Source organism: Vigna angularis, chromosome 6 (genome assembly GCF_016808095.1).
Source record: "Vigna angularis cultivar LongXiaoDou No.4 chromosome 6, ASM1680809v1, whole genome shotgun sequence".
In the NCBI taxonomy this organism is placed as follows: domain Eukaryota; kingdom Viridiplantae; phylum Streptophyta; class Magnoliopsida; order Fabales; family Fabaceae; genus Vigna; species Vigna angularis.
Genome location: NC_068975.1, coordinates 33703149 through 33727975, shown reverse-complemented (window position 1 = coordinate 33727975; position 24827 = coordinate 33703149). Strand labels below are relative to the sequence as shown.

The following is a 24827-nucleotide window of genomic DNA, read 5'->3' as shown; positions in this document are numbered from 1 at the left end:
TATTAGCGTTTTTGTAGGATTCCATGGCAAAGATTTATTCATTTCACATACAATCTCAATTTCAGATAAGAAAACTCAAAATTATAAAAGATTTACTTGATACATTTGAAAAGAAAAATGAAAGGATTGTGAGTTTAAGTCTTTCACTTATAAAATACCAATAAGTATCATTTCATAAAAAAAAACACGCTGGAAATTTAAGGTGTATTAGTATTTATCTGGTTAAAAAAAAAAGAGTGGGGATTGAAACTTGTCATCCATCATATGTAAAATTTTGTATTCTTGAATCAACCTCTTGGGTTTTTTCTGTAAAGAAAACTTATTTTTCTCTCTTCGATAGAGTATAAATTTTTCTTGCATCTTAGCCCAATGTCCTTTTCACCCTATTAATATCGTTATCAGAACTTCGTTTCTCTCTCTCTCATATGCCCTACTTCCTTCTTCAATTTTTCTTTTCCTTTTTTTCTTTTAAAGTTAAAGAAGCTTAATCCAAATTGTTATTCCAGGTTTATCCTTCTTATTTTGATTCATGGCCAATATACGCCACTAAACCAGTGAGGGTAGGAAAAAAAAAAGAAAAGGACAAAGAAAAGTAAATAAAATATAAAGATGGCAGATGAGTATAGTTTCTGATGCATAAACCACGATGGATGAAATGTCGTTTTTTCACTTTATAAATACCCAATTCTTCGGCCACTTTGCTTTTATTTTCTGATATCTCCTTCCTCTTCTGCTAAGTGGAAAACGAGAGGGAAAGAAAAAGAAAGGAAAAAAAAGTTTTCGAGGGCTAGCTCAAAAATCTGTTGTGTCCTTAATTATATTCTCCTTTTGTTTTCTCACCAGGTTAGTTTGCAAAATTTTGAAACATCCTTTGAAATCCATCTTCGTTGCTTCAAGTCTTCTGGGTCAATCAATTCTTTTCATTCCAAACCCAGATTCGGCAACACAAGCCCTGCTAGATTGCACACTTTGTTACTGGCTCAAATCAAAATTTTTAACTAATGATGTAAAAGTTAGGCTGCGCGGTGTAAAGATATTCCAAGTTTAACTTCCTTTCCATACTCTCCTTAATCAGACAAAACTAGTTGAAAAGACCAGAATTTGTTTGTGATTTTTACTCTTACACATATATATATATATGTAACATATATATGAGCTCCTTATTATGTGAACTGATATATTGATTGTGCTTCACTTGATTCAGGTTGCAAAACATGGCTTTTCCAAACCCATCCATGTCAGTTTCTCCACAGAGGAAGATGGGAAGGGGGAAGATTGAGATCAAGCGGATTGAGAACACCACCAATCGCCAAGTCACTTTCTGCAAGCGCAGAAACGGCTTGCTCAAGAAAGCATATGAATTATCTGTGCTTTGTGATGCAGAGGTTGCTCTAATCGTCTTCTCTAGCCGTGGCCGTCTCTATGAATATGCTAATAACAGGTATCTAGCCATGAGTTTTTTTTTCCTCAATTTCTTTTCACATTTTTCTTCCCTTCTCAGGACTCCTTTTGAGCCTTCGTTCCCAGTTTTGTGCTGTGAAGTTGATTAGAAATGATCATTTTTGTTTATTTTTGGGGACTTTGCGTTTAGATTTTTGCTTCTGTAAATAGATCTTTTGAAGGATTTGAACACAAAGAACATAATCATTTTTGTGATGCAGTAGAGATAGAGATTTTCCTCTTTTTATCTCTGTTTCCTGCAACCAAGGATCACTTGTCTTTCTTTACTTCTATTTTGGCCTTTTCCTTCTATGAGCTTTTTTCTGTTCTTTCCCTTCCCCTTTTTTATATTTTCTTTTCTGGTTATGATAATTTTCCTAGTTTTTGGTCTGTTAGATACATAGATCTGGTGCAATAGATAGAAATAGAAGCACTATGGTTGTAAGTAGCAACAGGTAAGGATTTGGGAAGTTATGCAGGTCTGTGAGATCAGCCACTTCCCCCAACTCCCTCTCCATTCTTGTTAATTTTCTGTTTCCTTTTTCCTCTTTCCCCTTCCATTATTCTCACCTTCTCTCTCTTACACATCTATGGGGCTAAGCTAAGAAGGCCTAAAGCAAAAGCTGTCATGCTTCAATTAGCCCAATCCTTTCATCTCCTTGACACTTCCTTAATAATACGTCAGTTGCACATCAACAAAGCACAGTACAATTTCGAGAGATTTGTCAATATGCCAAATTCAAATAAATTTGCAAGGAAAAAAAGAAACTAATGTTAGGTTTTGATAAAGCCGAACACTGGTTTATATCAGATTATGCAGAAAATCTCTTCTAAACATTTACAACCAAATCAGCTCGAAAAAGGTCAGAGCTAGATTAAGATTTTCCAGTCCAGATACTTGAACCGAGGTTTCCCCCAATCCCACTTGCATCCACGTGCGAGATCTAACCGAGGTCAAACATAACCCTAATTAGGGTTTTATTAGCAATAGCACGAGTTTAAGAATTTCACTTAATCGGGAAAAAAGTAAGTTGAAACTCTTTTCTTTTCGGTTAATAAAAATTCCTAAGTAGTAAAAATCGGTTTCAAAGTTAAAATCTGTTTGGTTGATCTTCCCCTCCTTTTAGGAAATGAGGTTTGGTGAATCTGGTTAGGGTTTTAAGGACTAGTCTAAGAGTCGTCTTGGTTGAAAGAATCTTTGGTCACGTCACACATGATTTTTCAGTTCTTGACCCTCTGACAAAAGAGTTTATGTCATGATTCCCATTCCGGGCTCTCTTTCCCTCTTCCATCTCAACCCTAAGTTTTATCTTCTATAGTGGAAACACCCCTCTCTGGGAAAATTTTCTTTCTTTCCCTTGTTCCCCTTCTCTCCTATTTATTCAAGGAGTAAAAATTCTTTTACATTGCACAGCAAAAGACAGTGATGAACCAATAAAAGTGACTCAACTGGGCTTATCATAATGTATTTCGCCACTGTTGGTACCCCAGACTGGGATTTGCATTTGCTCAATATCTTGCATACATATATCTATGAAAGTAATTGTCTGAGAAGGAAAAAGAAAAGGGTTTCTAGGCTCAGCGAGGAGAGAGAGAGAGAAAGAGGGAACGAAAATATTAAAGATTGAAGTGAGTGAGGTAAATGGTGGCAGAGACAATGTACGACAATTGAGGTAGCCAATGGGAGAGTTCTGAGTATTTGGCTTCTTCCATGCAATGGGAAGCGTAAAACTATTGCTGCTGCTGCTACAGCAGAAGCTGAATTGGACGGCTGTGATGTTCACAGACTTTCAGACAGAAAAGACTCAATAATTTAATCATATTTTATTCCTTTTATTCGATCTAGATTTATTCTACTAAAGTTTGTTTTATATATATTGTATATAATATATGAATCTTTTCATATTTGAGTCTAATGTTGGTTCATCGAGGTGGATATTTCAATGGGGCTGAGGGTATTAACCATTGTGAAATGGGTTCCCCTCAAGTGGCAGAGAAAAAAATAGCCCTAGAAATAGTTGAACCAATCATATAGTGGGATCCTGTGCCAGCGTGGCAGAGGCAGCCAATCAGTGGCTCGAGGAAATTAAGGTATCAGAAGAAAATAGTTTTCCTATTTTTTTCTTGTGAACGTTGAAAGTGACTTTTTTTTTCATTATTTTAAGATTTTATTTTTATCACATCTAATCTGAGTTTGACTAGAAGGGCAGACCAATGAGATCATTTGACGTTGCTTTTAAAGAGTTGCGTTTAAGGTTGAGTTAACTGAGAGAGTTGGATGATTTGACCCTCAACCAGAGACTCCTTTCTGGCTAATCTCCAACGTTGTATGTTTAATTTCATATTGAATTGAATACGACTAAGATAAGATTGACATGACACCTTCCCTTTACTTGCACCTTTTTTTCTATTTCTATGTCCAAAACAAGCAAATAGGATTAGGCATAGATTGAAAGATGGAAGGGCAGGTTTCTTGCTTATGTAAGCATTCATCACTTAACCGTCAGAAAATTGTGGAAAATAAACCACGGAATGAAATTAATAAGGTAGTACAACTTTAATTGTAAACTATGTCTGTCATTGTATTAATATATAATAATTTCCTTGCTTATCTTCTCACACTAATTTTCAATTAATATTCTAAGGCCGAGTATTTAATCGCACCTCAATAACAAAGAAATTACTGACTCCAGAAATATTTTCATGATGAATTTTCCAATTCATTTTGATTGTAATTCTACGTCTTATTGGGTAATTTTTCAAACCATTAGCCAATTAAGCTCTGTTGAACAATGTGCTTTTTTGCGTATGAAATGAAAAGATGCTATACTACACGTACTGACCTCAGGACAAACACATCTCTAATTCACTTTACTACATAATTCTCCTGGAGAATTAATAACACTGAACTCTGAAAAAAAGTAGGCAATACCTTTAAATTTTCAAATTAAGAGATTCTCCTAATAACAAGGTGGTTTTTGTTCTTCTGAGTAAAGAAAAATCTCAACTTTCCAATTTTTACTTTTTTTCATTCCAATCATATGATTAATAATAATAAGAGACATTATAACCGGACCCGTACATGATATACCGGATAGTTGATATCAAATTGGTTAGATACACAAAGAAATTCCAACACTAGAGTCTTACACTGTAATCAGAGGACTAATGATCTCCCATTTTCCGTGTGTTTGCTTTAGATTTTAAAATATTTGACAATACATTGCCTTTTTAATTTGATTCTCATAAAGTTAGCAATATTGCCCTGAGCTTGCTGTTGAACTAGAGTCTCATACACATAATTAGTTTCCTCTAACTCTATCTTCCTCAAACATATCTAGGCAGTAGGCATTCCCTCCGATGCAGATAACTATAGTGAGTATTATGGACAACGAGTTTAAACAAGATAATATAGAAAATAAAGAAAACATCATCAATTTCCGATCGAGATTATTGCAATTTCTTAGAATAAGCACTCATGTGGAGTTCTAATTTAGAAATGTTACTAAAAAAATAAAACTTAAGGTCTCACTTTCCCAGTGTTTCCATTGTTCCTTTCCATCTTATATTTAACCACTAATTGAAAAGTTGTGAACAACCAAGTCAAGTAGAAGTTGATGCGTTCTAGTAACTCATAATTAAGGCTGTAACTCATGTCCATCGTGATAACTTGGCCATACATAAAAAGTTTTTGGCATACACCTACGATGATAAATAAACTTCTAAGAATGTTATTAGTTCTGGAGCCTAGCTTTCGAAGATCTTAATAAAAGTATAATACCATAATATTTTATTTATTCCACTTGCAACAATAACTCCCTTGCTAAGAATTTTTTTTTTCTTAAAAAAACACAGCTTCTTGAAGGAATCTGAGACCACACTTCTAATGAATTTATTGATTAATTGTTCTTTAGACGATTTCGAAAATTGAAACAGCTTACAAACCCTTTATAAATATTTATCCGTTTAGCTTGCTAATATACAATTTGAACAATAATTTAAACTGATACTATTCATCCTTGCAGTGTCAAAGAAACTATTGAGAGGTACAAAAAAGCATGTTCAGATTCGTCTGCTGGATCTGCTTCTGAGGCTAATGCTCAGGTATTGCTTGTTCCTTGTTACGTATTTTTGAGTGAGAAAAATTTTGAATCTTTCAATTTGGTAAGCTGCTGCTAGCATCATTTATAACCTAATTAATTAATGATCGTTGTAATTTATTGTATAAACTGATATTCATAACCATGTGTGATTTCACATATATTTTCCAGTTTTACCAGCAAGAAGCAGATAAACTTCGTGCACAAATAAGTAGCCTGCAGAATAACAACAGGCAAGAGGAATTGTCTTTTTGATTTACTTAGAAAAGAAAATTCTCGTTCACATGAATTCAAAAAACAAAATCATGAAGGGTTTCAAATTTCGAAAATTGAAGATTTTGAAAAAATAAATCAAACCATGCAGATTTTACAATTGGTATTGTTTCAGCGCATCCTTGATGAAAAGTAAAATTAACTAAATCGCAGGCAAATGATGGGTGAGTCTTTGGGCTCTATGACTACCAAGGATCTCAAAAACCTGGAGAGTAAACTAGAAAAAGGAATTAGTAGGATTCGTTCAAAAAAGGTATGTCTTGTAATGAACAAGTTCCTTCTATAACTTTTGAATTGATAGATGGATTATTTGATTTATGTTATCTTCTTAAACCCTGCATTTTTCTGACTTTGTGCTTCTCTTTTTGCTTGTGCTACTATCCAAACATTAATATCAGAACGAGCTGCTATTTGCTGAAATTGAGTACATGCAGAAGAGGGTAAATATTTATCCTATATTTATGCTTTTTCTTTTCAAAGTTTTATTGGAAATGCATACATATTTGTCTTGTCAGTAACCAGAACTTTACTGATTCTGATTGAATGGTTTTGAAAGGAGAATAATATACTAGCTTAGTATGTGATTATGGGCTTAGCATATTTCTATTTATTTAAGTGAACATTCACTGTATGTTTGTTTGAGAATTCCTTGTGGCGTCTTAGGTTTTTTAAAACTCGTGGTATTGCAATTATTGTGAATTTTAGTTTTCAGTCTCATAAATGAGGACCGAGAAATTTGATATACAGCTTATGTTAATGCATACTATTCATCAATCAGTATACTATTCATCGATCAGTATTTTATACAAGTTTAATTGGTCCATTATAAAAGATATTGAATAATACTGTTGTAGTTGCTCCATTTTTAGAAAAATGAAAAAGCACAAACTCATATTGCATTAAGGGGAAAAAAGGACGGAACAAAATGTGACCTTTGTCAACTAGACATTCATTTGATGTACGAGTTGACTGGAATCTGTCGTGGAGGTTTCTGTAATGATTTTATGATTTTATTCTGATGATTTGATATTTTATAAAGATATTATAACCTGGGAGATAAAATCTCTATCTTTAAGGCCTTGTTTTTTTAGTGGATTTGAGGGGATTTGAGAGATTTGAAGATTAATTTTTTTATCATTTATTTGAGTGAATTTGGAGATCAATGAGAGTGAATTTGGAAATAAAATTTGTGAGAATTAGTATAGAATTGTATTGACGTGACAAATTCAAAAAATTTATTTCCAAATTCACTCTTATTTACCTCTAAATTCACTCAAATAAACGACAAAAAAATTTATCTTCAAATCCCCTCAAATTCACTCAAAAGAACAAGGCCTAAGCCATTTATAAGTCATCAGTCTAAAGAAAAAGTAGAAAACATTTTCTTTTTGGTAACTTTAATCTATAATATGTGGTTCTTAGATTTTTTTAATTCCTTACCTTTAACATCCAAATATAATTCTAACTGTGGCTGTGGTGATTAGGACAATTACAGAAAAAATAATTATGATAAAATACATCATGATACAATATTTTGATCAAACTTATAAATATAACTCAGTAAAAAAAAATTGTTTATAAGTTTGTAGAATAACTTACTAAACATATTCTAAGAATTGGTATGTGCACTAGAAACATTGAATTTGATGTTTTTACGTATCAGGTGGAGAGAGATAAATTCTAACAAAATATTCATAGTTGTGTTGCATTCTCTTGATCCTTAATAAATCAATTTCCACTACAGGCAATTTTGTAACCAAGCATCTAATTTGGTTTAATATTAGTATGGTGAGTAAAAAATAAATGATTTCTTGCATATTTGTATTTACCTCACGTCTGCCACCTCTTTTGAATCTGATAAGGTACATTGTTCTTATAACTTTTTTTTTCTTTGTATTTATCTCAGATTTATTATCTCTTCTGTTTTCCACAATACTGTTGAAAATTTATATATTCATATTTGTAAAGAAAATATTTACGTATATTTATATTTAAATATTAATAACTGTCTTCAATATTTTGGTTTAAGTTCATTGCATTAATTAGTCAAAGGGTGTCTTGTGCAATTATGAGTAGCCTCATCCTATCCCAAGTCAAATATTAAATAAAATGAATTTTTTAATAGAGTTTGATAGTTTTAATTTTGGTTTTCTTCCATGAATCAGTTTAAATAAAATTGTTGATGAATAGATTGAAAAGAATAAGATTAATTAAGAAGGTAAAATGAATAAAAAAAGTTGTAAGCTAAACCAAATTATACATCTCAAATTTTTTACCTCTTCATTTATTTATTTTTTAAGTTAACATACACGAGTTGATTTCAATTTATAGATATTTACATACTAATCTTATCTTTTCATTTATAAGTATTTAACGAGAAGTTAAGCTAATCTTTCTTCTCCCATCACTTTTCTCTCCTTTTATTTCTGGTGTCATTTGAAGTTAAGCTAATCTTTCTTCTCCCATCACAATGATACTATTTTGTTGGAGCTGTGAGAAAGTTTTAAAAAGGGTGTATGCTGGTAGTGTATTATAGCCGCAGCCTATTTACAAAATCAAGTATGAAAACAGAATCTAAGTTTATGTGTCTGGCTGAGTTCTGTGTTGATCCTAGGTTGTTGAATTGGAGAAATGGTAGGAAAGGGAAAGAATGATTTTGTGACATAGGTCTTTATTTATTTTATGGCAAACTCAAATAATAGGATGTTATATATGTTGTGTATTGCCCTAACCACATTGTGGCTTTCAAAGTATGATAACTAAAATGTACACTGCAGGAGATAGACTTGCACAACAACAACCAGCTTCTTCGAGCGAAGGTTTGTTTTTGGATCTGTTTGTGTCCTTTTTAAGGTGGTTTGTAAGTGCATGATGATGTGTAGTTAAGTAGGTTTTGGTTGGGTTGTGGTGTAGATAGCTGAAAGTGAGAGGAGCCACAATATGGGTGTGTTGCCTGGAGGCACAAGCTACGACTCTATGCAGTCTCAACAGCCATTTGACTCTCGTGGTTACTTCCAAGTCACTGGATTACAACCCAATAGTCAGTATGCCCGACAAGATCAGATGTCCCTTCAATTAGTGTAAGCTACGTAATCATATGCATGCCTTTTGTTGTTTGAATACTTCTTAACACTACCAAGTGTCGGTAGAAAATATTAACGTAGGTCTTTTGTTTCCCTTTTTATGTTTGCAGATGAAGTGTTAGTGTTGAGAGTTGAGATATGTTCTGCTACTTGTAGTTTGCCTTCTAGTATGATAGGAGATGAATGCTAAGGGTAATGTAAGCAGAAGCATGTGTAGGGGATTTAAGCATCCCTCAGTACTATATATATGTAATGCCTTTCTAGACTTTCTCTAAGACTATCCTGTATCTATTGTCAAACTCTCTCTCGTATATGTTAGTATGTCTCCTAACACTATGGAGAACACATCTTCACATCTTTTTCAACCTTTCTTCACTTTCTTCATCATATCAATTTTATTTCTCAACCAAACAACAATATGCAAAAATGCTCCTTAATTATATTCCTAATAAAATCCCTTACTCTACAAACTTCCATTGTTTATCTCCTTTTCTCATTACCTGTAACTGCTTCTTGCCAAGGGATGGAATTCATGCCTCTTTTTTCCATTTGCTAATACCAATGTTTCATCATTTGTCCACCCTGCAACTTTTAGGATTGGTTTTGTTTCAGTAAGACCTTGTTGACTCCCAGGCTCAAATCAGTTCTCAAGTTTTTATTATTATCAACATTGTCAAACATTCCCACAAACATATTCTGATGAATGTTTACACGTAAATGATTAAGATTTAATTTCATGCGACTTTAAGTTTAATGACCTGGTTATATTTTTCTTATACGTTACCACATGTAAAAGATTTTTTTTTTCTTCAACATGAACACTTTTAGGAGTAATATGTTATTCCACCTCATGGGTTCTCCTATGACGTTTAGCACACTTTTTTTATTATCTAAAATTATATTTTTAATTTTTATTTAAATTTTAAAACTTGTTTAAACTATTTAATTAAAGATATATTTCTTTTTCAATTGAATTTAGGAGAAAACATAAATGACATTAATAGTTTTGAACTAGAGATGTACCTCCCTCTTGTTTTTATAAATATACATCTGTGATTTTTAAATAGACATTTATATTTATTGTGTTTTGAGTAAATGGCATTTCTTTATTTCTTTACTTATTTATTTCTGAAGTTTTCTTAAATAACGTTCATATATTATAGAGACTATGTATGTTTAATCCTAACCACGCATGAAAACTCGTCAAGTTATAGCAACACTTAACAGTATGGAAAATGCAATAGTAATAAATTCAATAGAATAGAAGAAACTCGTCCAAAGACCACAAAATGACATCACACTATACTTTTAAAATAGAAATTCACCTCTTTTTAATTATATTAGTAACAATGACATCACACTAATTTATATTTTTATAACACTATATCATTCAATTTTTCATATCTTAAATGACTTCTTTTTAGTTGGTATAATACAACCTTGTAATAAATAAAGGAGATGAATATTACTTTATTGAAATATAAAGGAGGTGGTAAGAGTTATTTATTACAAAAATTAAGAATATTAATATCTATTTAAAACTAAAAGAGATCTAAGTGCCATTTTATTAAAAATATAAAGAAATTGACATCTATTTGAAACTAGAGATTAGTGAAATTTAACAAGAAAAAGTATAGAGTTAAAAATAAGTATAGAAACAATTTACTTGTTTTATTGATTGTTATAATTACATAATAAAAATACTTTCAATATTTTATTATTCATTATGAATATTTTTTATGTAAATGATGAAAATTAGAAAATTAGTTAACGACAATAATCATATAAGAAATAAAATAAAGTAAATAGTAAGGGTTATAGATACAAAATTCATATAATTTTTTTAATCATAGAAACATTATACATAATACTTAATGTAACAAATAAAGATCGTCTTAGAGAAAAGTCACTTTTACCCTTATATTTAATATTTACCACACCGCTCTCCTTCAACAACCCACGTCGTTAATAGTCAATTACTTGTTTATTTAAAACATTAATAATAAAATTTGACAATAGACTTTAATACGCATTCTAACGGAGGTTAACATTTTTATTAAGAATTGAATGAAGTAAACTAAAATTGTTTAATTTTGAAAAACTAAAATACCGAATTTGAAAAATTTTACTCGACTAAAATCACTTATTCGCAAAATTATAAAGAACAAAGCAATTTAAGCAAATGTTTTTCGTTTAAATTCATCCACGTTCATGCTTGAATACAAAAAAATACAGCAAATTACTTTTATAAACAATACAAGTAATGTAAAAGTTTAAATAATATACGGCAGTTTTTGTGCTCGATCTACGAGTTGAAAATGAACAAAGAGAAAAGGCTTGGGTGGGAAAGAGAAAGTTTTAGGGGTGGAAATAAAAGTTGATACCAAACAGGGAAACAGTGGCGGTAATGGGCCCCTTCAATTTCTGCACTTCAATTTCTGCAATGAATTAAGAGGATTACTCCTCACACCACCCACATTGCTATCTGTACTATCACATTTTTCTAAAATTCCAAAATTATCTTTTATATTTTAAAATTTTATATCTTCACTTCTTTTTTTCAACAGATATCAATATCCGTTATCCGTTAAAGTTTTTTTTAAAATTTTTTATTTATTAATTTATTATATTTTAAATTAATATATAAATATTATTTACATTTTTCTAAATATATTATGTAATTATATATAAATTAAATTTATTTTATTTAATAAAATAATTATTATTAATTTAATTTATGTATTATTATTTAATTAATTATTTAAATATTTTATATAAGATTAGGTAAACGGATGTGACACTAAGATTTTTTGTTTTTTTAGTTTATTAATTTATTATATTTTAAATTAATTTATAAATATTATTTAAATTTTTTTATATTTTAAATTAATTTATAAAATATAATTTTTTATTTTTATAATATATTACGTAAATAAAAAATATTATTAAAATAAAAACTAAAATAAATAAACTAAAATATAAAAAAATATAAAACAGGCTAACGGATGTCAACATCCGTTAAAGATGCAACAGATGTTAACATCCGTTTTATAGCAAGGGTAAATTGGGTATGGGATGGTGCATGGAGCATTTGGTGGTGGTGGAGGGAGCAACACTCATGAATTAATCACTATCTCTTAGCCGAAAGCCCATAAAAAAATATATTTGTTTTATTTATTGATTTTTCTTAGTGATTTTTTTAATCATTATTGTTTCAACCATCCCTCGGACTGTTGTGAAACAAAAAATATTCAAAAACATTTATTTATATTTGTATAAAATGCAAATGTATTAACTAAAGAATAAACGTCTAGTTTATTTTACAGCATCCTTTCCATCAAGTTATTAAACAAAACACTGCATATATGAACATAGTTGTATTTTCCTAACATCAAGAACCTACATGTGTATGTGCTATTTAAAATTCTGATGACAATTTTAAATCATCTTAATTAAAGATTAACCATAATTATTTATAAAAAAAAACATCCAAATTCAATTATCATTACAAGGATAATTTGGATCAAATAATGCTTTGGCGTTTGTTTTATTTATGCTCGTGCCAGTAGAGAAATTATTTTTGCACAATAAAAATATACCAACAAAAGTTATACAGTCATAAAAAGATGATAGTATTAGTAAAGGCAATAGGTTGATTCTAAATGACAGATGCTGTTTTCAAGAGAACAATCAGTGCAAGTCTTGTTTCAGAGGAGAATTCATAAACCGAATTATTATAGTGCAATGATTCTGAATTGCATTCCAGGAAAGCCACTATGCCTGCATTTCATGCAGCTTACATAATTTGGCATTTAGAGTATCATGTTATTTAGCTTAAGAAAAAGTAATAAGCGGTCTCTAAAGTTGTATAATATCTATCTCATCATACCCTTCAAATGAAACTATTTTAAAGGATGATTAGTTTAAACATGAGTAGATATCTTGAATAATTCTCAGACCTAAACTTAACACAGTCTTCAAATTTCAACCATTGTGAAGACAAAAAGTAGAAACCAATGACCAAGTATGCTGAAAGTAAAACTTTCACAGAAGCAGATATAAAAGTTTACCACAATAATAACAAACTATTTTGATAAATGATCCATCTTGAATATTCGAATGTTATCCTTCATTGAAAGAAGTTTTATTTCAAAATTTCACTCGTTCCTGCATCTTGTGTAAAACAATTAAGAAAAGTCAAATAATAGAACATACATTAACTTGTTACAAAAACATAAATTCTTGAGTTAATCAATCTCTTTTCTCTCAGACAGAATGCTACGAAGTAGGGCACTAGTGCTAAGTGTTGCTTTTAATTCTAAAGGACCAAATTGATAATTTTTTACAGAAAAAAAAAATCAGTAGGGTAGTCACTTAGATAAAGGATAGGAAGGGGCTAACAGAATGAATGTCAGAACTTTAAAGACTTCTCAATAACTTGAAAGGTTAAGTAGGAAAAAGAACGATGCTTCAAGAACAAAAGTTTAGTTTATTCTATGAATTGGATAAAATCTGAGGCAGAGGATAAGCAATTTAATCACTTGATTAAATCCACTTTGTCACTCAATTAAGTAGCAGGCCATTCATACATACTCAACTCAGAAGCAATTCAGCTCCTTATGAATAAGTACATGATAACCAGAACTTATTCAGTGACACTGAGCTGTGAAGTTGCCCCATTTGTAAACTCCAATACCCTCTTAGCTTCCCAGTCAACAAGGTGTTTGATATCCATTGGATAAACGAAAGCTGGATCAATGATAGAATCATAAGCTGGGATTGCATTGAGTAGGTTCCATGCCTCAGTTGGATGGACGTCATCCCAAAACACATATTCACTCCTATTATTGCACGGCTTTTGATCAGGAATACACCCCAATGGGCAGCAAGCAGCATCAGAAACCAAAAACCCTGAGACACATGGACTATATATGGTTATATATTATTCCCATACATCAAAATAATTCCATATTGTTTAGGAATCAAGATTAAGGTCAGAATATATTATACTGCATGCACCGCAGCCAAAGGCAATACATTGCTTTTAATTTGGAGATGTGGATTGAACAATAGAAAACCAAATTTATTACCATGTGCATTGGCCTTTGGTGCCATGTGTATCGTGATGAATTTGGAATTAGCAGAGAATCTGTTATTGAATTGATCCACAAGAGCTTTAAGCTTGTTATTGAAATCGAGTGCAGCAGCATTCTGCTCTTCAACACAAGATCCATTTGTCCCATGAGAATGCATCACACTTGGAGTGCATCCGAAAAGGCCTAAACCATTCAACACGTACTTTCTTGCTCCAAGGTCATGTAAAGCCTGTCCATAAAATCAAATTGCCCAGCTCAATCATCATATCATGCATGATGTACTTCAACTGAGATGCTACAGCTATTATTCCATAAAGTAACTACATCCTCCTATAAACCTTATAGATACTTTGTACAAAACAAAGTTCAGTTTCTATGTCTTGTTAGAGTAAAACATTATACTATCAACCTATAAAAACTAAAGGTAGATAAGATTTTTAAAATTTTACATATTCAATCGGTGTTTGGGACAATTTCTCTATAAAAAAGTATTAAATGAGAAAGTTAAAGCAGTTAATGTCTTTAGAAACATAAAACCATTCAATACATACAATACAAAAACAAGTATATGATTAGTATCATGACAAGATTTATAATTCATATTACAATCATTTGTGAGAAAGAAAATTTCAATGGATACCAGTAAATTCAGAGATAACTCTTCAATTAGAGCTTGTGCATACTGCTCAAGGCTATAAATTCGGCTTGTTGGGTAGAACTGAGGATTGAAGTAGTTTCCCATGTAATCATTGCTGCCTATGTTCACATAATACAAGCATTTTTCAAGATATTGTCGAGCAACGTCTGGACTCCCAAATCTGGTAGCAATTTCAGAAACTATGACTCTGTGATTTGCCAACTGTAATCCCAAGCTGATAGAACCGCCCTGCATTGCATTGCGTTAATATGGTAGCATGCATGAGAATTGTTACACAATCACTCCACCATAAACTAATTGAAGAATTTGAGCAAACTAGAAAGAATTCGGTTCTTTGATTAGTACTAAATGTGATCCGGTTTCGTTGCGTATTCCAGCTCCACCCGATGCATAGTTCACACCTTCAAGTATGTCTGAACCACTGGTGTTTGCAAAGGGTGGGATGAAATTCCCAAATCCCAGAAGCTGAGCTGCAATTATAGAACTTTAGTCTGTGACAAATACAGTTTTTATTCTGTTAGTACTACTGAAGAATTTTAAAATTTATGTTTGCAACCTTAAATGCTCAATAGTCTTTATAAATGTAAAGAAAAGTTCATTTTTTTTTCATTCAAAAACTAAAAACAGCTTTGAAAAAGTGTAACCAAACAACCCTTACTGATTATGTCAATTTCTGTCCGGCCATTGGTAAATCTTCCAGTTGGTCCAGTGGGGAAGTCGATGCCATATGGTCTGTAATTGGATTTTGCAGAGGTTGGAAGATGATTGTTGTTTCCACTATCAGATAAAGAGTCCCCAAGTATAAAAAGGCAAGGCACTTGGGACACCCCATGGACACCAAGTTGAATGCAGTTAGCAGCCAAGAAAAGAAGAAGCATAACCAACCATATGTCGGTTTCACAAGCCATCCCAAAGCAGAGGAATTGACGAGGAAAAAGAGATTAGGTTATGCTCCAGGAAATGAGGAACATGAACAGAGAACAAGAAAAGTAGGTATGATGGTAGCGGGGTTATCAAGGCATTCATTATTGGTTTAAAATATGTTACGTCAACCCTCAACTTGCTGCACATATAAAACACTCAATTATTGCAACCTTCCTATCCGGGCTTCTAGCATGAGCATTATTCTGGAACAATATTATCTTTAAAAAAAATACTGTAATGGATTAAAAATATTGTATATAAATTCTCTTTCATTTCAACTTTTTCTAAAAGATGAGGCTTTTGAGTATAAAAAACAAATTTTATAAGAAATCATCTGTTAGAGATCTGACCTTAACCAGAGATAAGACGAGTTCAGATGTTGATTTTATATGTTAGTTTTATAAAATTAAGCTAAATTTAAAATTTAGTTGTTAACCCTAACTCTTAATAATAAAAAAGAAAATGAAAATACATAAAACATGTTAGTATTATGTGCACTGTAATATTTTTTTTCTTTTCTATTGCAACATTTTAAAGTATTTTCAACAAAAAGATAATTATTACATGCTCACAAATTATTTTGAAGTTGTTTCAAGGTACTCTTTGGAAGAAATAACATGTTTATATAAGGAAATTCATTATAAAAATGAGAAATTATAAAAAAAAATCATTATTTTAAGATTTTGAATTAAAAATAATATTGATCTGTTATATGAATTGAATTCAAATTTTATTAATTTTGTATTTCTTTAACAAATTCTTTCCCTGGCAGATTTATAGATTCATAAGTTGCTTAAAAAAATTAGTTACTTGTTAAAGCAATTGTTTCTTATAAATAAAATATACTATTTTATTTCCTTTTCAGTTCCGACGAAGAAGATCAGGAACAATTGAAACAAAACATAAAAGTGTCAAACGTATCAAAAGACGGTGAATGCACTTAATAATTCATAATTTTTATATATTAATATTATATTTATGGTAACATCCCGTAATCTCATTCTTTAAAAATTTCTAGTTGATATATGTTTATACATGTTGTAAAAAAAAATCCTAATTATAACTTGAGTTCTTGTACTTTATTCTTCTATCTTTCCCTTTCTTGGCACTAAGTCAGACGATATCCCTTTATCTGCTCCCGTATAACGAATTATACGACCATCGCACATACCCAAACACAAACACAAACAAGTAGGGTGAGCTAACATGCAACCAATCATGTTATAACAGTCACAGGCAACATGCAAATAAAGACAAATACAGTACACTACACACACATGACTTGTTGCACTTAAACTTGACTCGTACACACACATGACTTGTTGCACTTAAACTTGACTCGTCCGGACTAGAATGATAGTCGAGCTATGGCGGGTCTTGCACTCGTGGTGGCTTATGAAACTTGGGCTCCCCCACCCTACCACACTCACGAGGTTAGTCCGTTATCACTCACCTAGGCCATACTGAAAGCACCCAAGACTAGGACCTCCTGCTACTCATCACCACATGGTTCAATCCTCTCTACGTGAGAAGAAAGACCATTGGAGTTTCAGGATGACCCCCAAGACTGAGCTCCTACTTTCATTCTAAACACTACCAGGGCACCACCATGTATCCTCTCCTTGAGGATCGTGGAATTACGTCCATGAACCATACTGTCACTTTGAAACTTAACCCAAGACATGAATAACCGGGTACCATCATATTATCACAGTGAATCCAACATATCTCATACATTCACATACTTCCCACATAAATCACATTATTATAGTTCACAACCATGTTCAGATGCATAAATTCAAATCCAATATAATCCAATCATCGCAGAAATCATACAAACTGAATATATCACAAAATAAATTAACAATACTAAAATATCACCATAAATGGTCACCGGAGAAGAATCAAATGTTTGACGAATCAAACTCACCATAAACGCCAGTACATATGACTAGTCACAACTTACTGGATTGGACCAGGGCTGCTCTATGATCAGGGATGTACTAACTCCGGTTTTTAAGATTCCTCTATCCTACCATCACAATTATAATTCATAATTTCATATCTACCACAATAACATGAATCCATCAGACATTTTCATTCCAACAAGATATATTGCACAATAATTTAACAGTACATAATCTGTTCAATAGGATTTAAGTTAAAAACTTGTCGAGTAGACTTCCAAGAAAGAGATGTGCGTCACAATGGACAACTTAAGTACCAAGTCTTTCCTTAGCCAAAGTGTTCCTCAACTAGTTTTTAACAAATTTCTTATTTACAGATTCAAAACAACAGCATATAAATTTCAATATAGATAGACGTACAGTAAGCATTAACAGTATTCACACATAATTTCAAGACATGAATAGTAATAAAACAATACTAAATCATAATATAAAAGCATAGAAAGGTTAGCTCTCCTACCTCTATTCCAGACTTCTCTTGCTCCGAATTTGTTTCCCCGAAAACCCTCATGAGCCTCTACTCTTCTTGCAACTAAAAATTTCTTCCTAACTCTTTCTTCTTCATTTCTCAAGTTTTCTCACTTGATTCTTCCTCTCTTTTGTGCAAAATAGTCTCCCCCATCATAGCTATTTATAATCCAAAAATTTTACTATTCATCAATTTTTTAATATTATTTATTATTTTAATATTATTTTATTATATTAATTTCTAAATCACCATTTACATAATGGATTCCTTAATAATGCCTTCAAATCTTAATGCTTTCTCCATTATCAATATTTTAAGTTTTATTTTGTTTTTTTTTACAAAAAGGTAGAAAAGAGTTTGAACTCATCACCAAAATTTTTTACGAATTAAGCTACCAAAATTTCTTATTTAACTTTACACATTTTATAAACTTATTATATTTTCCATTCACAAAGAAATTTATTACTACTAGTAATAAAATTATTATTATTAAGGTAAATATTTTTCATACGTCTTACAGTGAACAAAATTACGTTAAAATTAAATCTAAAAAAATCATAAACATACAAAAACCACGTCACAAACGGATAAAAAAAAATGAGAAAAGCACAAAATAACAAAATCACGTGTCTAGGATTTGCTGCGTCGTCTTTGTTTTCTCTTTTCTCACTCGTCATCGATAATATGGACATGTTATTGGTGATGTGCTATGGTGGTTCTCGTCGTTGACCTTTTCCACATGGTCATTTTAACCTAGTTTGCGAGTAAAGCAATTTCTCAGGTTGCTTAGTTGATTTAACTTTATTTAATTTTACATTAAAAAAAAGAGGAGAAGAAGCAACTTATGAGAATGAAATAGATATTTATAGAACTTAGTACAACTAAGAATCTGGACGTAAAAAATCCCTTCGCCTCCATTGATTTCCTCAACCCCACAATGTTTTCTTCCATCAAACATTTGTCGGTGCTCAAAAGATGTCTGGAACTGAAGTGTTTTTTATTATAAAATACCTAACAACAACGACATTTCAATATGTCGCTCTTGTTTCAAACGGATCCCTCCTGAAACAATGATTTCTTGTTAGTATAAGTTTAATACTTCCTTATCTTCATCAATATCAAAATCGGTTCAACATCTCTTATGTATTTCACTCAATCTAAATAATATAATTACAGAATTATCTTTCACTCTCAGAGAATTATCAAATGATAGTTGTGAAAATATCTTTTTCTAATATATTATTAGAAAACAACTTAAGTTATTTTTCTGAACATATTTTTGCATCACAAAGATAATCTCAACTATTATGTATCCTCTTATCAATAAATAAAAAATTCAAGATCACATAACTCTATAAAAATATCTATGCATTTGTTTTTAATTTTATTCATTATATTTGTCACATTTATCTTAGCTCATCTTTGTCACTGTAAGATTAATAATAAAAAATGAGATGTACACTTTTTCGATTTTTCTACACCTTTTTAATATACCTAATAAAAAAAATATTTTTACTATTCTACTTAATTGATTTCAAATTATTTTATATTTTGAAATAAAAATACAATTTTATTGAATTTGGATAAATACAGAATAGAAAATGTGATGATCATATATCATCATCCTAAAAGAAATGTCACCTTTTTATTTATGTATTTATTATTATTGCTATTAGTTATAATAAAAATAGTTTACAATTTTTCTCTCACTTATTTGCAAAGTTTCCTCATTAATTACTATTTGAATGAATCACACAACTTTTACTCACTTAATCTCCATCAAAAATTGTTCCATTTATTCGGTTATGAACTACATCTTATATATTGTGAGTTTTGGTTGTAGAATGATAAACTCGTTATTCATTAGTTTTGCAAATTATATATTACATCCTTGATTTAGAATTGCATTACACAGAAACAACAAGAACTATGCTGCATTCATGACAGCCATTTTATTCAGTAGTACATGATAACGAGAGCTTATTCAGTGGCACTAAGTTGTGAAGTGGAGTCATCAGTGAGATCTAATTCCATTTTAATTTCATAGTGAACAAGGTGCTTGATATCCATTGGATAAGTGAAGTCTGAAGTAGAGGTAGAATTATAATTTGTTAATGCATTGAGTAGGTTCCATTTTTCAGTGGTGTGGAATGCATCCCAAAACACATAATCATTCCTATTATAGCACGGCTTTCCATCAGGAATACACTCCCCTGTTAACCCTGGTTCGCAGCAAGGAGATTCTGGAAACTCAAAACCTGTGACACATGGAATATGTATATGCTTATCTCATAGTTAAAGACAAAAAATTTCTTTGAATAACAAAACCAAACCAAGTACCATTTTTATCACGAAGGTAAATGGCCAATGCTTGAGTATCCAGAAAGATGAACTTGGAATCGGCAGAGAATCCGTAATTGAATTTATCCACGAGAGCTTTAAGCTTGTTATTAAACTGGTATGCAGCAGTGTTCTGCTCTTCAACACAAGATTCATTTGTCCCATAAGAAGCCACGATACCAAGAGTGCATCCTATAAGGCCCAACCCTGCCGACGCATACTTTCTCGCTCCAAGTTCATGTAAAGCCTGACCATAATAGGATCTACATTTATTCATGTTCTAATCATTTCTGAAACACACAACTTCAATTAATGGATACCTGAAAATGCAGAGATAACTCTTCGATCAGAACTTCTGTATACTGCTCAACAGTATACATGCTGCTTGTTGGGTAGAACTGGGGAAGGAAGTAATTCGCCATGTAATCATTGCTACCTATGTTCACATAATACAAGCATTTTTCAAGGTATTCTTGAGCCAAGTCAGGACTTCCGAGTCTGGTAGCAATTTCAGAAACTATGGCACTGTGATTTGCTAGCTGTGATTGCAAGCTGATAGAACCACCCTGTATTTGAACTAGTTTAGTAGCATGCATGAAAATTGTAACACAAGAACTCACCAAGAGAAATTGAAGATCGTGAGAAACATGAAAATTATACCGCATGCGAGCCGGTTTCGCTGCGTATTCCAGCTCCACCCGATGCATAGTTCACACCTTTGAGTATGTCTGATCCGCTAGTGTTTGCAAAGGGTGGTATGAAATTCTCAAATTCCAGAAACTGACCTACATATGTGGACTCTGATAGTGTGAGCTTCGACAAAGTGCACAGGGTAAGAAAAAAGACTCATTGCTCTAAAAATAAACATGGTTTTAATTCTTTCTGCACCGTTAAGAAATCGCTGAGTGAATACAATGTAGTGCATACTAATTAAATAGCGAGATTTGAATTTAAAGCCTTTAAATGCAAAACAGAATGGTAAATAGTTTAAGGGGGAAATGAGAGAGAGATTAGAGGTGTTGATAAGTATAGAGAAATGTTACTGATTATGTCAATTTCTGTTCGGCCATTGGTAAATCTTCCAGTTGGTCCTAATGGAAAGTCCACCCCATAAGGTTTGTAATTAGATTTTGTAGTGGTTGGAAGTTGGTTGTTGTTTCCACTATCGGACATGGAGTCCCCGAAGATAAAAAGACAAGGCACTTGGGACACCCCAAGGGCACAGTGTTGCATGCAGTTTGCAGCCAAGAAAAGAAAAAACACAACCAACCATGTGTTGGTTTCACAAGCCATATCTAAGCAGAGGAATTGTTCAGGCAATAGAGGTTAGGCTGTGCCCCAGGAAACTAGGACAATACTAAAGAAGTTGTAGTTGGCTGGTGTGGTTATCAAGACTTGTTGCTCTATATATTGTGAATCAAAATAAACATGTGAATGATTGGATAGGCAAGTTTCATACTGCATATAAAAACAAAAGCTCTGTGGCAATGAATTGAGTATTCAAAGTAACTGTTTATTGAGTTACGGCCCCTGCGCGCCATTATTGCAACAGTAGCAGAAATACACAAAAATAAAATAAAATTGACAGTTTATTTAATGTCGCTTGTTTGATATAAAACATGTGGCTAAGATAGTTCCAGTACGATTAGATATAGCATTGACAAATATGGTTGCATTGTAAATTGTAGATACGCATACAATATACGTTGTGCAAATCATCCATCCGCAAGATTTTCGCTATACAATGGACCCTTGAACTTGTCAATGAAATCTGATACTGGTCACCATGGCTATCAGAAGATGAAATTCGAAAACATGTTCTCCTTCATGAGAGACCTTATATCTACATCGACTTGGCAACTCCTTGTCATCTGAAATTATTATGATTTAACATGCAAAAAAAAAAAAAAAAAAAAGAGGTGCCCTGAGGATTAAATAACTAACCATGTAACGTCCAAATTCAAAAGTTGATGTCCCCTCAATTAATTTTCTGTCGGAACAATCTTACTAATAGTACTCAATCCTAGTTAAAATTGATGGTGATGAATTGGACCACCAAAGAAATATTAAAAGAAAATTAAAGATGGTGATGATCGGGACCACCCAAGAAGTACTAAATATAAAATTAGTTGATGACCTTGCTAGAAAAAAAAAAATAATAGATAAAAGTTCAAGCTTGATTTGTATCTACCTAGATATTAGTATAATAGATAGTCAACATGGTTTGCATTTGTGGCCAAAGATGAGGGTGTTTTGGATTAGGGTGACATATATTATATTTATTTAACACATATTATAGGGATAAAGTAATTATAAAATAGTGTAAATGAATGTGAAAATTTTGTATATATCAAATTATCAATTTTGATTAAATTAAGTGTGAGTTTGTTTTTTGAGGTAAGTAATATTGAGAGAGATAGTGGAAAATGATAGAAATTAATGAGGGGAAAGAGAATGGAAAGTAATGTTATATGTATTAAGTGAAAAGTAAAGATAAATGAAAGAAAATTTATAAATTGCGTAAAGGATTTGCGGAAAAAAATATTTTAATTGATAAAATTGGAAAATTATAATTTTATATTTTTTGGTTAAAATTAATTTAAAATAAAATTTAATTAGTTTAAATTAATTTAAAATAAAATATGATTTATTAATTAAAATAAAAATAAGTGATGAAATTAATTTAAAATAAAATGTGATTGGTTGCATTTAAGTTAAAATAGGATGTGAGTGATTAGTTTAGCTGAAAAATATCTCAATTAATGAAATTATTTTGAATTAGAATATGATTGATTAAAATTAATGGAAATAAAAATGTGACTTGTTTTTAATATTTTATAATTGATGAAAATAATCTACATGGAAATGTTGAAAAAGGAATTTTATAAAAAAATAAAATATGAATTGAAATAATTATAAAGTGTAATTGGTTAAAATTATCATGCAATTAAAATGTGTCATTACTTAAAAAATTGCTTTAATCCATGGATTTGATTTAAAATAAAATGTTAAACCTGAAGTTTGATAAAATAAATAATTTTTTTTTTCAAAATGAAACCAAGAATCGTATCTAGTTAGATGAGAATCGATTTTTCTTAGAAGAAAATTTATTCTACTCCAAAATGAACCATATATTCAATTTTGGACAATAATATGTTGTATTGGTGTCTCCATAATTGATTATCCTTCTACACCAACACGATTATGATCTTATTTAAATTTCTCAACCAAGCATGTCCGACAATTGAAATATTACCTCATAGATCTCAATTAATTTGTTTTAAAAAATAATTATTTTTACTCATTTTTCATATATTATGTTTCATTTATGAAAAGTTAAAAGAAAAATAACTTTCTTCTATCCTGTTTCATGGTGAAATTTGTTAAAAATGATTGTTAACTATATAATATATGAATATTATTAAAACAAAAGGACAGAGCACTGATTAATAGGACCAATACCAGCTAAGGCTAAAGGAAGCATAGAACATGTCAACTTAAGGCTAGCATTAGCCCACGCCTACCTGGAGCCCTACCCAACCTATGTCTCTTTCCATGGATTGGAGGGAAAAGAGAGATATAAGATAAAAGAAAAAAAAAACTAGATTAACGGAAAAATTATGAGAAATAAAGAAAAAAAAATTATGAATATTAATGAATGATGTGATAGGTTTAGTAAATTAAAAAATATATTTTATTTGATAAAAATAAAAGATTATTACTTTATTTTTGGATATAAAATAGTTTAAAATAAAATATAAATAGTGTAGATTATGTTATAACGAAATGTGAATTATTATAAATTGACGAAGTTATAATGAAATAAAATAGAATTGGTGGAAATTAAATTGAAATAAATTGTGACTAAATAGTTAAATAAATTATTATTATTATAATATTTATAATTATTGTTATTAATAATAATAATAATAATATTTATAATTATTATTATTATTTATTATTAATAATAATAATAATATTATTATTATTATTATAGTTATTATTATTGTTGTTGTTATTATTATTATTATTATTATTTGTAACATTAATATTATTATAATTATTAATTTTATTATCATTACTATTATTCACTTTTTTCTTCATTTTTTTCTGCAAAGGAATTTTTTTTTCTTCTTCGTCCAACACAACAGTTTTAATAAAACACGCTCAAAATACGAGAATGGATTATGTAAATAGTAATATTGGTTCTGTTTAACAAATAAAAAAGAAGATAATTGATTCTTTTAAAAAAATAGAAAGAAGATAATCGATTGATTATCTGATAGTTCAAAATCTTTTTTCTTTGAGGTAACTTTGTATTATTTGAGGTAACTTTCTCTCATTTTCTTCTCATTCCAGCAAGAGAGCTTTCGCAACATATCAAATACAACACATGTTCAAAACGCAAGAAGTGATATGTAAATATAAGAATTGATTATGCTTAACAAGTAAAAGGAAAGAATTGATTCTCTTAAAA

At 30.8% G+C, this 24827-nt stretch overlaps 2 protein-coding genes across 4 annotated transcripts; one reads left to right on the top strand and one right to left on the bottom strand.

Annotated features, from left to right (window-relative positions):
• The first annotated feature begins 630 nt into the window (after positions 1–630).
• Positions 631–9261, top strand: LOC108340938 (floral homeotic protein AGAMOUS). Of its 3 annotated transcripts, none has more exons than XM_017578512.2 (9): positions 633–843; positions 1205–1441; positions 5466–5544; positions 5712–5773; positions 5967–6066; positions 6212–6253; positions 8591–8632; positions 8727–8893; positions 9007–9261. In XM_017578512.2, exons 2-9 carry the CDS (start codon positions 1215–1217, stop codon positions 9008–9010), a joined length of 723 nt encoding a protein of 240 aa, XP_017434001.1. In that variant the 5' UTR covers positions 633–843; positions 1205–1214; the 3' UTR covers positions 9011–9261. The 3 variants fall into 3 exon arrangements, with proteins under 3 accessions (XP_017434002.1, XP_017434001.1, XP_017434003.1); XM_017578514.2 differs by lacking the exon at positions 633–843 and adding an exon at positions 869–1042; XM_017578513.2 differs by lacking the exon at positions 9007–9261 and having other exon boundaries at positions 631–843; positions 8727–8897.
• Positions 9262–13365: 4104 nt separating this feature from the next.
• On the bottom strand, positions 13366–21753 carry LOC108343322 (uncharacterized). The gene is made up of 10 exons (XM_017581530.2): positions 21394–21753; positions 21011–21135; positions 20671–20916; positions 20351–20597; positions 19994–20268; positions 15309–15591; positions 14996–15120; positions 14633–14878; positions 13987–14221; positions 13366–13807 (listed from the first exon to the last, which is right to left on the bottom strand). Exons 1-10 carry the CDS (start codon positions 21641–21643, stop codon positions 13542–13544), a joined length of 2298 nt encoding a protein of 765 aa, XP_017437019.2. The 5' UTR covers positions 21644–21753; the 3' UTR covers positions 13366–13541.
• Between the last annotated feature and the right edge of the window lie 3074 nt (positions 21754–24827).

Excerpts from the sequence above, each read along its gene's own strand:
- LOC108340938 (XM_017578512.2), top strand. The coding sequence starts at position 1,215 with ATGGCTTTTCCAAACCCATCCATGTCAGTTTCTCCACAGAGGAAGATG. Across the intron at positions 5,545-5,711 it reads CTTCTGAGGCTAATGCTCAG|TTTTACCAGCAAGAAGCAGA; the intron begins GTATTGCTTGTT and ends TATATTTTCCAG. Across the intron at positions 5,774-5,966 it reads AGCCTGCAGAATAACAACAG|GCAAATGATGGGTGAGTCTT; the intron begins GCAAGAGGAATT and ends ACTAAATCGCAG.
- LOC108343322 (XM_017581530.2), bottom strand. The coding sequence starts at position 21,643 with ATGGCTTGTGAAACCAACACATGGTTGGTTGTGTTTTTTCTTTTCTTG. Across the intron at positions 15,121-15,308 it reads GACAGAAATTGACATAATCA|CTCAGCTTCTGGGATTTGGG; the intron begins GTAAGGGTTGTT and ends CTATAATTGCAG. Across the intron at positions 13,808-13,986 it reads ACCAAAGGCCAATGCACATG|GGTTTTTGGTTTCTGATGCT; the intron begins GTAATAAATTTG and ends CATGTGTCTCAG.